The sequence below is a fragment of the Chlorocebus sabaeus genome, chromosome 3 (genome assembly GCF_047675955.1).
Source record: "Chlorocebus sabaeus isolate Y175 chromosome 3, mChlSab1.0.hap1, whole genome shotgun sequence".
NCBI classification, from domain to species: Eukaryota; Metazoa; Chordata; class Mammalia; order Primates; family Cercopithecidae; genus Chlorocebus; species Chlorocebus sabaeus.
In genome coordinates, this window is record NC_132906.1 from 1,632,256 (window position 1) to 1,649,948 (window position 17,693).

The 17,693-nt window shown below is 40.7% G+C and overlaps 1 protein-coding gene and 1 pseudogene across 2 annotated transcripts in view; both read right to left on the reverse strand.

Annotated features, from left to right (window-relative positions):
* Positions 1 to 1,000: 1,000 nt before the first annotated feature.
* Positions 1,001 to 5,250, reverse strand: LOC103214532 (histone H2B type 2-E-like; annotated as a pseudogene).
* A 1,272-nt stretch (positions 5,251 to 6,522) lies between these two features.
* MICU2 (mitochondrial calcium uptake 2) overlaps positions 6,523 to 17,693 on the reverse strand; it is a 108,119-nt gene continuing 96,948 nt past the window's right edge. For both annotated transcript variants that reach the window (XM_008021707.3, XM_008021706.3), the window contains 3 exons: positions 9,951 to 10,059; positions 9,025 to 9,182; positions 6,523 to 7,188 (listed from right to left, as the gene is read on the reverse strand). In XM_008021707.3, the coding sequence (XP_008019898.3) occupies positions 7,084 to 7,188; positions 9,025 to 9,182; positions 9,951 to 10,059 (372 nt within the window). In that variant the 3' untranslated portion in view covers positions 6,523 to 7,083. The remainder of the gene's footprint in view (positions 7,189 to 9,024; positions 9,183 to 9,950; positions 10,060 to 17,693) is intronic.

The following is a 17,693-nucleotide window of genomic DNA, read 5'->3' on the forward strand; positions in this document are numbered from 1 at the left end:
TTTATTTATTTTTCTCTCTAAGACCAGTTTACAGTCTATCAGCAGTGTGTGAGCACCTCTTTCACCACATAGACAAACCCCTCCAAGACTGTAAGGATATCATTTAGCTTTATATCACTGTCAGGTACTAAACATAGTTTTGTACATAATTCGCATTTTGTTTCTCCTGAGGTTCAATGTTTTCCATGGGTAAACAATAAGTATGTTAGGACATATTTATTCAAGATGAGGCATTTGTCTCCTGGTGAGACATCTTGGTGTAATGCTGACTCTGGGGATGCTTGGCTGTTGACTGAGAGGTGGCTATCTACATGTGCAGTGGAGGAATCCTGGCCTTGGATTGAGGGGAACAAGGTCAACTTCCCACCTCACTGGTTTCTGGCTTTTGTGACCTTGGACAAGTTTAGCTTTATATCTCCTAGTGTTAGTTTTCTTGTCTGTAAGTGTTGCTTTCTCACTGTGAGCTCACATAGCCTTTCCTCAGTATGTGTGCAGAGCTCTCTCTTTTTTTAAAAAAAAAAATACATTATTTAATTTGGAAGACCAAGTGCAGTATCTTCCTCTTCTTATAAGGCCACCAATCCTATCCAATTAGGAACTCATTCTAATGACCTCATTTAACCTTAATTACCTCTTACAAGTCCTGTCTAGGAATACAGTCATATTGGGGTTTTGGGCTTCAGTATATGAATTTGGGGGGATATGGAGACAATTCAATCCATAGTAAACATTTTCTCAAAGAGTAGTTACAATGTTTATAAGAGACGATAAACATTGTAAAAGGTAAAAGTAGTTTCAGTTACATGCAGCTAAATGCAGTTTATTATCCCTTCAGAGTCCTCTGCAGAAGAGTTACCTAATAAATATTATTTATTTGGCCTCAACCTAAGGTATTATTCTTTATATAGTGCCTTCCCACGAAATGATTAAAATCATGTTTATCATTTTGCAGCACAGTTTATTTCTTATAGGGTCATGGCTAAAAAAAAAAAAAAAAAGGGAAAATGACCTCACTAATAGTCATTAATTAAAATAAGGAAATGTAATTTCAAATTTTTTCTTTTTGGCAGCCTATTAGGTTAACAATGCTTTTAAAAATTTATTGTACAAGCCTGTAATCCCAGCACTTTGGGAGGCTGAGACAGGTAGATCACGAGGTCAGGAGATCGAGACCATCCTGGCTAACACGGTGAAACCCTGTCTCTACTAAAAAAATACAAAAAACTAGCCGGGCGAGGTGGTGGGCGCCTGTAGTCCCAGCTACTCGGGAGGCTGAGGCAGGAGAATGGCATGAACCCGGGAGGCGGAGCTTGCAGTGAGGTGAGATCCGGCCACTGCGCTCCAGCCTGGGCGACAGAGCAAGACTCCGTCTCAAAAAAAAAAAAATTATTGTAAATATGAGTGTTATAAAACAGGAATTTCCATATTAATTTGCGAGCAATGTGTATGTTAAGGACCTTAGAAAATGTTTTTCACTTTTGATTTAGTATTTCCACTTCATGTAGTCTATCCTTAGGAAATAATATTTGAACAAAGATTTATGTACAAAAATGTGTGAGCTGTATGATCTATAATGCATAGAAATGGGAATCAATTGAAATAGTCAAAGAACTAATTACATATCAATATATTCATAAATTATGCATCCATTAAAAATTGTTTCTAAGCATATTTAGTTATCTAAATATATATAGCATGACACCCAAATTTATTTTACATATATGAGATACATGATGTGAGATATATGTATACATGAATATGAATATACATGATATACATATAAAAAGAATAGGTGATACTAGGAGTTATTTTAATTTTGTCTTTTTATAAATTTCTATGAAGAACATTTTAATTGTTTTATACCCAGAAAAACGAGCTAATTTTTCTTAGCCAGGTGTATATTGGTCCTTCCTTGATTGTTTAAAATACATCCATTTATCTTCTTCTAGGATCACTCATTTTCATTGGTTTATTTGTAAGATGAAGCACTGTCCAGCAGTGACGACTGTTGGAAAATATATGTCTAAAGGCTGTTGTCTCCTCCTGGCAAGTTTACTTGCAGCTGGTGTACTTGGTGACGGCCTTGGTGCTCTCGGACACAGCGTGGTTGGCCAGCTTGCCGGGCAGCAGCAGGCACACAGCCGACTGGATCTCCCTGGAGGTGACGATCGAGCGCTTGTTGTAATGCACCAGGTGGGAAGCCTCGCCCGTGATGCGCTCAACGATGTCACTAACGAATGGCCTTGGAAGAGATGTGGGTGTCGGGGTGAACGTGCTTCAACACCTTGTACACATACACAGAGTAGCTCTCCTTGCAGCTGCGCTTGTGCTTCTTGCCATCCTTCTGCGCCTTGGTCACTGCCTTCTTGGACCCCTTCTTCAGGGAGGGAGCGGACTTGGCTGGCTCAGGCCTCTTGAAACACCAGAAGAGTGTCTGTGATGGTCTTTTTCATTAAGGATAACTGAGTAGAGACCTGAATGATTCAGAGGGGTGAGTCCTGTGAAAGACCCAGATTTGGAAGATTATAGGCCAGTTGAATAGCAAGGCAAAGACTTTGAGGCAGGAGAGAGCTTGAGGGGTTCCAGGGGAAACAAGATGGCCATAGTGGTTGAGCAAGAAGGGGAAGGAGAGAAGGTGAGGTTGGGAGAGTCACGGGCAGGGGCAGGAAGAACCTTGAGACCTTGGTGATGGTTTGTATTTTATTATTATGGGAACCTTTGAAAATAACTTAAATAAGTGATTTCCTGTTTTGGTGGTTGCCCTCGAGTTTGCAACATAAATTTAAAACTAACCCATATCTTTTCTTTTTTTTTTTGGTGAGGGTGGGTGGGGGGGACAGGGTTTCTGTCACCCAGGTTGGAGTGCAGTAGTGCAATCACAGCTCACTGCAGCCTTGAACTCCTGGGCTCAAGCGATCCTCCTGCCTCAGCCTCTTGGGTGACTAGGGCTGTAGGTATGCATCACCATGCCTGGCTAATTTTATTTTTAATTTTTCATAAGAGACGGGGGTTCATGGCCTCCTTCAAATAACACTATACCACTTCAAGGATATACAGCTACTTTATAATTCTCTTTCTTTTCCTTCCTTTCTTTCTGTCTTTTTTTCTCTCTTTCCTTTTTTTTTTTTTTTTTTTGACAGACTCTGGCTCTGTCATCCAGGCTGGAGAGCAGTGGTTTGATCTCAGCTCACTGCAACTATTCAATGTAATTTATTCTTAAGCTTGTTCCCCTAGAGGTTATTTCTCTCCCCTCTGGCGTTTTTCAAGAGTTCCCCATTGTCTTGGATTTTCTGAAGCTTGAATATAATATGCCTGAGTATAGATTTTATGGTATTTATTCTGTTTGGTGTTCTCTGAGCTTCCTGGATCTGTTGTTTGGTGTTTACCATTAATTTAATAGGCTGGTCTCGAACTCCCAGCCTCAACTGATCTGTCCACCTCGACCTCCCAAGTGCTGGGATTAGAGGCATGAACCATCGCGCCTGGTCTTTTATTTCTTTATTATTATTTTTTTAGAGATTGGCTCTTGCTATATTGCCCTGGCTAGGGTGCAGTGGCTATCACAGGTACTACCAAAGCACACTGCAGCCTTGAACGCCAAGGCTCAAGGGACTGTCCCACATCAGCCTCCTGAGTAGGTGGGACTATAGGTTAATACACCAAGCATGGCTTCTTGTAGTTTTGTTGTTGTTGTTTGCTTTGTTTTATTCTGAGACAGAGTTTCACTCTGGCACCCAGGCTGGAGTGCAGTGGTGTGAGCTCGGCTCACTGCGACCTCTACCTCATAGGTTCAAGAGATTTTCCTGCCTCGCCCTCCTGAGTAGCTAGGATAACAGGCATAAGCCATCACACCCAGCTAATTTCTGTATTTTTAGTAGAGACGGGGTGTTTCCCCATGTTGGCCAGGCTGGTCTTGAACTCCTGACCTCAAGTGATACTCCCGCCTCAGCTGCCCAAAGTGCTGGGATTACAGGCATGAGCTACCATGTTGGGGCCTTCTGGATTTTTTCTTTTTTTTGAGACAGAATGTCGCTCTTGTTGCCCAGGCTGGAGTGCAATGGCACAATCTCCGCTAACCGCAACCTCCGCCTCCTGGGTTCAAGCGATTCTTCTGCCTCATCCTCCCAAACAGCTGGGATTACAGGCACGTGTCACCACGCCTGGCTAATTTTATACTTTTAGTAGAGACGAGGTTTCTCCATGTTGGTCAGGCTGGTCGTGAACTCCCCACCTCAGGTGATCCACCCGCCTTGGCCTCCCAAAATTCTGGGATTACAAGCGTGAGCCACTGCACCCAGCCTGGAGTTTTTAACTCTCAAACTTGTCCATAAGGAGCCTTTGTCAATACATTAAACCACAGTTTAGGTTTTCTTTATTTCTTTCCTTCTATCTTTGGATTTCATTTCCTCTTTTTTTGGTTCCTTAACGTGTAAAGTTAAGTTGTTAATTTGAGATTATTGTTCTTTTTAAATGTAAACATTTACAGCTATTAATTTCTCTCTTAAGGCTGGGTGTGGAGGCTCAGGGAGAGCCTTGGGAGGCCAAGGCGGGTGGATCACCTGAGGTCAGGAGTTTGAGACCAGCCTGGCCACCATGGTGAAACCCCGTCTCTACTAAAAATACAAAAATTAGCCAGGCATGGTGGCAGGCGACTGTAATCCCAGCTACTCAGGAGGCCGAGGCAGGAGAATTGCTTGAACCTGGGAGGCGGAGGTTGCAGTGAGCCAAGATCGCGCATTGCACTCCAGCCTGGGGGACAAGAGCGAGACTTTGTCTCAAAAAAAAAAAAAAAAAAAAAAAAAATTTCCCTCTTAGCACTGCTTTCACTGCATCTCATAGTTTTGCTGTTGTGTTTTCATTTTTATTTGTCTCAATAAATATGTTCTCACTTCCCTTTTCTTTGAGGCATTGGTTGTGTTGTTAATTTCCACATATTTGTGGCCCAGTGGTTTTTATATATACTTATGAAGTTACCTTTAGTAGTATTTTTTTTTTCTTCTGTCATTGAATTACTGTCTACTGTCCTTTCATTTCAGCCTGAAGCACTCCCTTTAGCATTTCTTGTAGGGTAGATACTGGTAATAAGACTCAGTCTTTTAAATCTGGACATATCTTAATTTCTCCTTCATTCTTGAAGGATAGTTTTGCTGTATATAGTTCTTGGTTGATAGTCTTTTTCTTTCAAGACTTTAAATATGTCGTCCAGTGCCTTTTGGCCTCCATGGTTTCTGGTGGGAGATCAACTGTCATTCTTATTGAAGGTCTCATACATGCATGAGCCTTTTTTTTTTTTTTTTGACACCCAGGCTGGAGTGCAGTGGTGCGATCTTGGCTCACTGCAAGTTCTGCCTCCCAGGTTCTGGCCATTCTCCTGCTTCAGCCTCCCAAGCAGCTGGGACTACAGGTGCCTGCCACCACACCTGGCTAATTTTTTGTCAGTAGAGATGGGGTTTCACTGTATTAGCCAGGATGGTCTCAATCTCCTGACCTCATGATCCACCTGCCTTGGCCTCCCAAAGTGCTGGGATTACAGGCGTGAGCCACCGCACCTGGCCACGAGTCACTTCTATTTGATACTTTCAAAATTATCTTTTTGTCTATGGCAGTTGATAATTTGACTATATGTCTCTGTGTGGATCTCTTCGAAGTTTTCCTGCTTGGAGTTCATTGAGCTTCTTAGATGTATACATTCATATTTTTAATCACATTTGGGAATTTGACAGCTATTATTTCTTCAAATTTTTTGCTGCTCCTTTCTCTATGTCTTCTCCTGTGGGATTCCTATAATGTGTATTTGGTACGCTTGATGAGGTCCCATAGGTTCCTCAAGCTCTCTTCATTTTTCTTCACTCTTTCTTTCTTTTTCTTAGACTGGGTAATTTTCAATGTCTTATCTTCAATTTTGCCAGTCCTCTCTTTTTCCTTGTTCAAACTTCCTGCTGAATCCCTTTATTGCATTTTTCATTTCAGTTATTGCAGATTTCAGCTCCAGAATTTGTTTGGCTCCTTTTTATAATTTCTTTCTCTTTATTTATATTTTCATTTTGTTCAGACATTGTTTTTCTGATTTCTATTAGTGTTTATTCATGGTTTCCTTTAGAAAACATATTGAACATACTTACAACAATTAGTTTAACATCTTTGACTAATAATTCCAAAGTCTGGTCTTCTTTAGGTATGGTTTCTGTGAAATTTTTCATATCCTGTGAAGGGATCATATCTTCCTGTTGCTTTACATGTTTTATAATTTTTTTTTTGAGAACTGGTTATTCTGAGCATTATATTGTAGTAACTCTGGAATCTAATTCTACTCCTCAGGGATTGCTTGTTTTTGCTTGTTGTGGGCTGGACCCATTCCTATTTGTGCCTTTTCCAAACAATTTTTGCAAAGTGTATCTTCCTTGTTGTGTGTGGCCACTGAGGTTTCTTTTCCATTGTCTCTACAGTTGGCAAGGGATGAGAGTATTTACAACTTTTTAAAGTAGTTTTAAAAACACATGTAAAATAAAAAGCACCTCAGTATTTTTTGTATCTATGTAAATATTTTATTCTGCTTCCAGATAGAACATTGAAATTTACATGTTATTTTAAAGACAATAAACAGCTAAGCTACTGACATAAAATATACAATAAATTTATGAGATATATAAGGTACAGATGAGAAAAATCTCAAATAAGTTTTTAACTTCATTTAGCCTATTAGGAACATGAGGATGTCTGGAATTGATGCTGGCCTTGGTCTCAAGTACTTTTCCCCGTATGTATTTGTTTTATCCTTCCAGAAAGCATATCATTATTAGAGTGTCCAAGAAGTCAGTGAATCACTAAGCTTTCCATCTTACCGAAGTACAAAACACTATTTCAAATCTAGGCCTTTCGACAGAATCCAGTATCTATTTTTATACTTACTTTTCTTTCTACTAAGTTCTTTAATAAAATTATGAATCAGAAAGCAAGTACAAGACATGCTTATATCACAAAGAATATCAATGAAGACTTAGGAAGATAAACAGCTAGTACTTCTAAAATATCACAAATTTTGACATTTGGAACAATATAATTGCCATACTATTATATCTTTTATTAAAAAAGACCTTTTCCGGCTTGTTTCCAGACTTCTTTTACTCCTTTAATGCTTTCTTTCTTCACACACTTCCAGTATTCTTGTATACTCTGATGTTGTGGCACCTGTTAACCGAAAGTAAAAATCAAGGGGTCATTGTCTTCAAGGTTAAATATGATTTCATGTGTACTTTACGTTACTGTTTATTTCCTTCGCATATTCCTCCAAAAGTAGTTGAGGATGAATTATGTTGTAAAAGATGATCACAACAGAATTGTAAAATGAGGGTGAAAGACAAAAAGTGAATGTGACTATGCTTAAGGTAACTAGGGAGTGGAACTAGACTCAGCACACATTAATGGAGTTTCTTCTCTAAGAGGGTAATGAAGACTTTGGGCCATCTTCTCTCACATACTGGCTTTAAAATTTAATTATAATGTTTTCCTTTTATAATGTTTTACAATCTTTCCCTTTTTTTCTGGTGAACTTTATTTAGCTATGTGGAATACAATTATAAGCCTAAAGTTAGAATACAATTATAAGCCTAAAGCTTTAACATTGGCTAAAATTTAAAAAAAATATAGGTCACAAAATGTTTGATGAAAAGCTTCAAGAAATAATCTAATTCATGTAAGTGTTTTGTTAGCTAAAAATACATGTGGATTACTACTTCTCTCAACAAAATGAAAAGGTAAAGGTTTGGAAATACTTGGATCCGGGTGACCACAGGAGCACAGCATTGATGAAAATTAGCCAAGTGGAAGCAAAATTCTACTCCAGATTATATATGTTCTTTTTCCTATGACTGATTGACAGCTTTTCTTTTTAATGTCTTCTGAGAAAGGGCAAAGAGACTCCCAAGTACACTCAATTGTGAACTGTAAAGACTGGCTTAATTTCCAGGAATACATTTATGGGGTGTTGGATAACTGATAAGCTTATAAAATATTAATGTTTGCCAATGAAAATCATATTTATTATTTTTCCCTGTTATGTTTGTTGCAGGAAATGGAATTGCTTTTCTAAGTTGTAAATGGCTTTGTTTTCATGAATAGTACCATATTCTCTCTCTCTCTCTCTCTCTCTCCTTTCTTCTTTACCTATCAACCATGTAGATTCTCTCTGGACCCTAGTCTTCCCCTGGACGACTTCTTTTCTGAGAGTGCTTCTAGCACATTCTAATCTGAACAAAAGTCTGAATTTGTTTTGTCCCACGAGTACAGACTCACATGTGACTCTGAGTGAATAATGCTAATAGTGAAATTTACTTCATAATCGCAGCCACTACACTAAGTATTTTTCATTAAATTCTCACAATAATGCTTTCTGGTACATTAGTTTCCTCATGGTATGGATAAAGAATCTGAGACTAAAAAAAATTCAGTGGCTTTGCAAGATTAGGCAGTTAATAAACAGTAGAGCTGGGATTTGAATTTACATATATCTAATTACAAATTATATGTAGTTAGTCAAATCCTAGGCTATGATTTTTTCCCCGTTTTTTTTTGTAGAAACAGTCTGGTGATGCTACCCAAGCTGGTCTCGAACTCTTGGCCTCAAGTGATCCACCCGGCTCAGCCTCCCACAATGTGCTGGGATTACAGATGTCAGCCACCATGTCCAGCTAGGCTACCTTTCTGAATAGTAATTTCCTTTTAAAAAAAATTTTTTTTTTTTTTTTAGAGACAAGGGCTTGCTCTGTTGCACAGGTTAGAGTGCAGTGGTCCAATCGTAGCTCATGGTAACTTTAGTGATTTCTTATTAGATTCAGATTATTTTTTAAAAAGCAAAGATGTTTAATCTCATACATAAAATATATTTCTGTATTTCAGTTACAGCTTATAATCTTTTTGTAAGTCTTGAAAACTCCATTTAAAGACTGTACAAGTGCCAAAATTCTAGGTTTAATATCATTCAGTTAATGATATATAATGTAAACATCATGTAAAAAAATCTGTTACCCATAAACCTCGATGCATTCTGTTTTTTAACACCCCAAGAAACTCTTCATGACTAAGACATTCATCACCGTCCAAATCAAAGATCTTGAAGACGGTGTCCAAAATATTGTTTGAGAGTTCTTGTCCTGTTGCTACTTTCACAGCTCTCTTAAACTCGGCTAAAAAACAAACACATATAAAACAACTTATCAACTATGTGAAATAGTCTAAGTGAAATTAATCTAAATTTTCATTATTTGAGAAGTAAAAGCAAATCCAAATTTTTATTATTTGGGAAGTAAAACAAAAACAAAAATACCCATGAAGAAAATATTCAAATCATAAGTTGAGGAATGTCATGAGAGTCACTGCATCATAAGTGAGCTATTTTAATTTAATCAGTGCTCTAGACATGTATTTAAATATTTCTTCCTTCTTTTTTTTTTTTTTTTTTGAGACGAAGTCTTGCCCATTGCCCAGGTTGGAGTGCAATGGCGCGATCTTGGTTCACTGCAACCTCCGTCTCCTGAGTTCAAGCGATTCTCATGCCTCAGCCTCCCGAGTAGCTGGGATTACACGCGCCCGCCACCACACCAGGCTAATTTTTGTATTTTTAGTAGAGACAGGGTTTCACCATGTTGGCCAGGCTGATCTTGAACTCCTGACCTTGTGATCCACCCGCCTCGGCCTCCCAAACTGCTGGGATTACAGGCATGAGCCACCACGCCCGGCCTTCTTCTTTTTAGGAGAATGAGAAAATAAAAGTATAGAAAGTAACCATTAAATTGGAGTACTGGTATTCTGTATCCAGAATAACCAAACTGACTTAAAAGGTCAATCAATTATTTTTACTTATACTTTGTTCCTTGATTGGTAGCATTTAGTTGGAGAATATACTAAAACTGTTTATAGATGATAAAAATCAAATGGTTTTTCATATAACTTACCCAGTCTGACAGGACGATGAGCTAAACTGAACATCTGCATGGCAATAGCAAAGTCTTCCAACTGGGTTGTAAAATGGCAAAATGACTTGAATTCATCCAAACTAATGCTCTAATGAAGTAAGAGTTATTATTACAATTTTGTAAATACATTAAATAATGTTATAAATGTTAACTGTGAACCTTCTTTTCTACCGTAAAGACTAGTGTCGTTCTAAGAGGAAGAGACAACAGGGCTTTCTCTGTCCCTTTCTCTCTGTGTCAAAGAAATGGTCACACAAAGGGCACAGCGAGAAGGTGACGTGTGCAGGCTGGGCAAGAGGCCTCACCAGAAACTGGCCCTGCTGGTGCCTTGATGTTGGACTCCTGGCCTCCAGAACTGTGAGAAATAAATTTATTGTATAAGTTGCCTAGCCTGTGGTGTTTCAGGGTGGCAGCTTGAAGAGACTACCATGCTCTGTTAAGTGGTCCACTTCTGCTAAGTTTTATTAGTGGACACAGCACTAAGAGCACTGGGTTTTGGAGTTAGATGGCCTTAGGCTGAAATTCTGGTTCTGCCCTTTATAACATGTATGACCTTAGCCTCTCTAAGTCTTAGGTAAGTAACACTTCAGGGGTTATGTAGTTTGCCCAAGGTCTACCAACTGGAACAATCAGGATCTCAACCTTGGTCTATCTGACTTCAAAATCAGCGCACTTACAAATAAAACAAACGGGGCGTGCACAGTGGCTCAAGCCTGTAATCCCAGCACTTTGGGAGGCTAAGGCGGGCGGATCACGAGGTCAGGAGATGGAGACCATCCTAGCTAACATGGTGAAACCCCTTCTCTACTAAAAATACAAAAACAAAAAAATTAGCCGTGCGTGGTGGCGGCGCCTGTAGTTCCAGCTACTCGGGAGGCTAAGGCGGGAGAATGGCATGAACCCGGGAGGCAGAGCTTGCAGTGAGCTGAGATCATGCCACAGCACTCCAGCCTGGGTGGCAGAGCGAGACTCCGTCTCAAAAAATAAATGAGTAAATAAATAAATAAATAAAAATAAAACAAATGGGCTGGGTGTGGTGCCTCATGCCTGTAATCCCAGCACTTTGGGAGGCCAAGACAGGAGGATCACCTGAGGTCAGCAGTTCGACACCAGTCTGGCCAACACGGTGAAACCCTGTCTCTGCTAAAAATACGGGGAAAAAAAAAAAAAAAAAAAAAAAAAACTTAGCTGGGTGTGGTGGTGAACGCCTGTAGTCCCAGCTACTTGGGAGCCTGAGGCAGGAGAATCACTTAAATCCATGAGGCGGAGGCTACAGTGAGCCAAGATTGCACCACTGCACTCCAGCCTGGGTGACAGAGTGAGACTCCGTCTAAAAATGAACAAATAAAAAAGTTAAAAGAAAACTCAGTTTCTTCTATTAAAAAATAAAAGCCAGGTACGGTGGCTCCTGACTGTAATCACAGCACTTTGGAAGGCTGAGGTGGCCGGACTGCTTGAGCTCAGGAGTTGGAGACCAGACTGGGCAACATGGTGAAACTGCCATCTCTATAAAAAATACAAAAGTTATCCAGGCATGGTGGCATGTGCCTGTGGTCCCAGCTACTGAGGAGGCTTAGGCAGAAGGATCCCCTGAGCACAGGAGTTTGAGGTTATAGTGAGCTAATCATATCACTGCACTTCAGCTTGGGCAACAGAGCAAGACCCTGTCTCAAAAACAAAACAAAAAAACCAAAAAACAACACAAAAGTAAACAAGTACGAAAATTCTCTAAAGTTTTTATTTTGTTTTTGAGATAGTGTTTCACTCTGCCCCCGCAGGCTGGAGTCAGATCACAGCTCACTGCAACCTTGAAATTCTGGGTTCAAGCTATCCTCCTGTCTCAGCCTCCCAAGTAGCTGGGACTACAGGCACACAGCACCACACACAACAGATATTTTTATTTTTAGTAGAGATGAGATTTCTCTGTTTCTCAGGCTGGTTTCAAACTCCTGGGTTCAAGTGATCCTCCCACCTCAGCCTCAGAAAGTGCAGGGATTACAAGTGTGAGGCATTGTGTCCAGCCCAAAATTTTTTTTTTTTTTGAGACAGAGTCTCGCTCTGTCGCCCAGGCTGGAGTGCAGTGGCCAGATCTCAGCTCACTGCAAGCTCCGCCTCCCGGGTTTACTCCATTCTCCTACCTCAGCCTCCCGAGTAGCTGGGACTACAGACGCCCGCCACCTCGCCCGGCTAGTTTTTTGTTTTTTTTTAGTAGAGACGGGGTTTCACCGTGTTAGCCAGGATGGTCTCGATCTCCTGACTTCGTGATCCGCCCGTCTCGGCCTCCCAAAGTGCTGGGATTACAGGCTTGAGCCACCGTGCCCGGCCAAAATTCTTAATTTGAAAGTAAATTCGGCCCGGCACGGCGGCTCATGCCTGTAATCCCAGCACTTTGGGAGGCCGAGACGGGTGGATCACGATGTCAGGAGATCGAGACCATCCTGGCTAACATGGTGAAACTCCGTCTCTACTAAAGTACAAAAAAATTAGCCGGGCGTGGTGGCGCACGCTTGTAGCCCCAACTACTCGGGAGGCTGAGGCAGAAGAATGGCACGAACCTGGGAGGCAGAGCTGGCAGTGAGCTGAGATCGCGCCACCACACTCCAGCCTGGGGGACAGACTGAGACTGTCTCAAAAAAAAAAAAAAAAAAGAAAGAAAGAAAGAAAGAAAGTAAATTCTTCCCTACCTGAAAAAAAAAGTTTCTCTTTGTAGGGATGTTCAGGATCACGCCCTCTGTAATGTGTGGTCTTCACTGGTTTAGAGCTTTTGTGACTTCATGATATTTTTATTTTTAAACATTTCAATAAAGTTTTTGAAAAAGTAGTATGTGCACATGGTTAAAAATTCAAACATGAAGGATAAATGATGAAAAGTTCTTCCACTCTGATTCCCAGTTCCATTCACCAGACATGAGTTACCAATTCCTTGTGTCTCCATCCAGAAATTTCTCTTTTTTTTTTTGAGACGGAGTCTCGCTCTGTCACCCAGGCTGGAGTGCAATGGCGCGATCTCGGCTCACTGCAACCTCTGCCTCCCAGGTTCAAGCAATTCTCCTGTCTCAGTGTCGCGAGTAGCTGGGACTACAGCTGCATGCCACCACATCTGGCTAATTTTTGTATTTTTAGTAGAGACGGGGTTTCACCGTATTGGTCAGGTTGGTCTCAAACTCCTGACCTCAGGTGATTCACTTGCCTCAGCCTCCCAAAGTGCTGGGATTATAGGCGTGAGCCACCACGCCTGGCTGATATTCTATTCTTATTAAAGTGTCTACATGTACATATACATCTCCTTGTTTTACACAATGGGAACAATCTCTTCACATATTTCTGTACCTTGCTTTACTTTCTTAACAGTATATTACAAGATGATAGGCAGAGAAGAAAAAAAGAAAAAGAAAAAAACCAGTGTATTTATCAGCACAAATAAAAGAGTGGTTGCTTCTATCATGACCTCAAAGTAGGCACTGGGTGTAACTTTTCTGATGTCTGCTTTTCTGATAGATGAAAAATAGTATTTTATTAATGTTTGAATTTGTATGTCTTACGGAGTCTTGCTCTGTCACCCAGCCTGGAGTGCAGTGGCATGATCCTGGCTCACCAGAACCTCTGCCTCCCTGATTCAAGGGATTCTTCTGCCTCAGCCTCCCAAGCAGCTGCGATTACAGGCATGTGCCACCACGCCCCGCTAATTTTTGTATTTTTAGAAGAGACGGGGTTTCACCATGTTGGCCAGGCTGATCTCAAACTCCCGGCCTCTGGTGATTCACCTGCCTGGGCCTCCCAAAGTGCTGGAATTACAGGTGTGAGCCACAGGCCCGGCCTGAATTTGTGTATCTTTGAGATTGAAGTAAAACATTTTTCACATGCTTATTAGTCATTTGAGGATTTCTCTTATTGTTTCCTGTTTATGTCCTTTGTCCAGATTTCTAATGGGTTGTTAGGTAACTTATTATTGTGGGAGACCATTCTCCATGAGTCTCACATTTCCTTTTTTTTTTTTTTTTTCCCTTTTTTTTCAGACGGAGTCTTGCTCTGTCGCCCAGGCTGGAGTGCAGTGGTGCGATCTCGGCTCACTGAAAGCTTCACTTCCTGGGTTCACACCATTCTCCTGCCTCTGCCTCCCGAGTAGCTGGGACTACAGGCACCCACCATGACGTCCCGCTAATTTTTTGTATTTTTGGTAGAGACGGGATTTCACCGTGTTAGCCAGGATGGTCTCAATCTCCTGACCTCATGATTTGCCCACCTCGGCCTCCCAAAATGCTGGGATTACAGGTGTGAGTCACCGCGCCCAGCTGGGTCTCACGTTTCTGTACATCTATCAGAGGCACCAACTGCATTTTTGTTCCAGATTATATCTTCAAGGACTTCATGCCTATAATCGCAGCACTTTGGGAGGCCGAGGAGGATCACCTGAGGCTGGGAGTTCGAGACCAGCCTGGCCAACACAGTGAAACCCATCTCTACTAAACATACAAAAATGAGCGAGGCAGGGTGGCGTGCTCCTGTAATCCCAGCTACTCAGGAGGCTGAGGCAGGAGAATTGTATAGTGGGCAGCACTGTTCCTCAGGAGCGCAGGACAGCTTTGCCGACTGTCCGGTGTCATGAATACACAATGCCACCCACTGCAGCAAAGCTCAGGAAGGCTTGTTTACTGCCCATAACAAAACACTGAGATCACTAAGACGAGAGTCCTCAGCCTGATGTGAATCTGCTGTGTGGGCAGCATCTACCTGGGCCTCTCAGCTTCATGTCTATGGGGCTTGGGAGGCAAGGGGGAACCGACACAAATATGTTGCTCGTGTTGTTGCTACATGATGATAACATTCTTTGTGTCTGACTCAATAGTTTTGTATCTTCTGCAAGCATCCATGAAACTGTGCAGGCTAACTTGCAAAGGGATAAAATTTCAGACACTTTACAGTTATTCACATGTTGATTTTCAAGTTCTCGTGATATATTAAATAGGGAAAAAAATCTCAGACCATTTTTAAATGTGGACAGCACTGTTTCTCAGGAGGAACAGTTCTTGATACCTACTTTTTTTTTTTTTTTTTTGAGACAAGAGTCTTACTCTGTTGCCCAGGCATCATCTTGACTCACTGCAACCTTTGTCTCCCAGGTTCATCCAATTCTCCTGCCTCAGCCTGCTAAGTAGCTGGGACTACAGGTGTGTGGCACCATGGCCTGCTACTTTTTTTTGTATTTTTTGGTAGAGATTGGGTTTCACCATGTTGGCCTGGCTAGTCTCGAACTCTTGACCTCGAGAGGGCCACCTCCTTGGCCTCCCAAAGTGCTGGGATTACAGGAATGAGCAACCACGCCTGGCCAATCCCTACTGATTTTTAAAGATCCCATTATAAATTAAGAAAATTGGTCTTTACATATCAGTATCTCCCCCTTCCTCATGTTGATAACTTTTTCTTTTGACTCTGATTATAATTTTTGCAGGGGATGAGGTGAGGCAACAGAATTTTAATTTTTAGGTATTTCATCAAATTTTCTTTGAAAGGTTTTGGGTTCTGCTTAGAAAGGTATATAACCTAAGATGAAACATTGTTTCCACGTTTTCTTCTACACTTATTCAGTCTGATTTTTTTTCTTCAACATTTAATTTTTTGATTCATCCAAAATTTATTTTAGAGTAATGAACGGTATAGAGATTTATGTTCATTTTCTCCCTCAGATGGCCAGTGAATTATCCTAATGCCATTTATTAATAATTATTTTACTCAACTTATTTAAAACACTATTTCATAAATACTAAATTTCCCATATGCTTAAGTCTATTCCTGGAGTCTGTCAAATTTGTTGTCAGTAACAAACTGTTTTAGTTACCAAGATTTGATAATATATTTTAATATGTTGACATTCTTTTCATATAAAGTTTTTTGTTTTTTGACACAGAGTCTCGCACTGTCACCCGGGCTGGAGTGCAGTGGCCTGATCTCGCGTTCATGCCATTCTCCTGCCTCAGCCTCCGGAATAGATGGGACTACAGGCGCCTGCCACCACGCCCGGCTAATTTTTCGTATTTTTAGTAGAGATGTGGTTTCACCATGTTAACCAGGATGGTCTCGATCTCCTGATCTCATGATCCGCCTGCCTTGGCCTCCCAAACTGCTGGTATTACAGGCATCATCATATGAAGTTTTATAGCTTGTCTAGTTTCTTCCCAAGAATTCAATGGTATTTTTATTGAAACCCACAAGTGTTCACCAGTATCTGGCTCTTTTCTGATTCCTGCAGATATGAAAGACTGGAGTTCCTTGCCTCCCTGCATTCAGCTGGGGTTATGTGATTAGTCTGGCCAACTGCCAAGTGTCAGGTGATGTTTCCAGGCCAAAACTTTTTTTTTTTTTTTTTTGAGACGGAGTCTCGCTCTGCCGCCCAGGCTGGAGTGCAGTGGCCGGACCTCAGCTCACTGCAAGCTCCACCTCCCGGGTTTATGCCATTCTCCTGCCTCAGCCTCCCGAGTAGCTGGGACTACAGGCGCCCACCACCTCGTCCGGCTAGGTTTTTGTATTTTTTAGTAGAGACGGGGTTTCACTGTGTTAGCCAGGATGGTCTTGATCTCCTGACCTCGTGATCCGCCCATCTCGGCCTCCCAAAGTGCTGGGATTACAGGCTTGAGCCACCGCGCCCGGCCCACCCCTCCTTCTTTTCCTGCCACAGCCTCTGAGCGTGGTACTTCTTCCAGATGATGGAACTCCAAGATGGCACAGCCTCCAGACCCTGAATGGGTTCAGACCTCTATGCAGACAGAGACTCCTATCAGCCCACAATGGAAATGTGGCATGACTGAGTAAGAAACTCAGTGTCAGCCAGGGAGATTTCAGGGTTAATTTCTAACTGTAGTAAACTTGGGCTGTTCTAATATAACCATTACACTTACAGACTAACTGAAGACAGAACTGTTGTATTTATAATTCTAAGACTTTCTATTCAATAATAGGGGATGTCTTATAATTAGGTAAGTTTTCTTTTTATATCTATCAAGGCTATTAAGTTTTCTTCTTTTTTTGTTACATTTATTTCTAATTGTTATATATTTATCTTGCAATTATAACTGGGTTCTTCTATTGCATTTTCTTTTTTCTTACAAGAGAAGTAACTTTTTAAAAAGTTATATAAAATACATGTCCACTGCAAACATTTTTTTGGAACAATACATAAAGGTATAAAGAAAGAAAGTAAAAATCATTTGAAACCTCACCACTGTACATGAATAATTATTAATAGCTTGGCAATCATTTCATACATATTTATATACACACACACATATGCATGTCATTACATTTTCTACGTAATTTGTATATAGGAGAGCTGCTGCTTCTTATATATTAGCATCATAACAGGTACTTCATTGAATTGTTATTGTTTCCACAGTTTTTCTACTGGATTCTCTTGGGTTCTCTAGGCATATAATTGCATCATATAAAAACAAAGACAACTACTACCCCTTTTCACATTTTTATACTCTTTTAATTAATCTTGTTAATTTGGACTGGTTAAGATTTCCAGAATGATATTAAATAATAGTGGTGATACTTGTCTTATTCTTGACTTTACTGGAAATGGAAAACTTATAATTGCTAGACTGATTCTGTCTTAGGCAGTAGTTTTCCTTCACAGGAAAAGAGCACGTAGAGAACATTCCTCAAGTTGATTTTATATACCATCGAGAGTAGCACAGTCTTGGTTAATTCAGAAGTTTATTTATG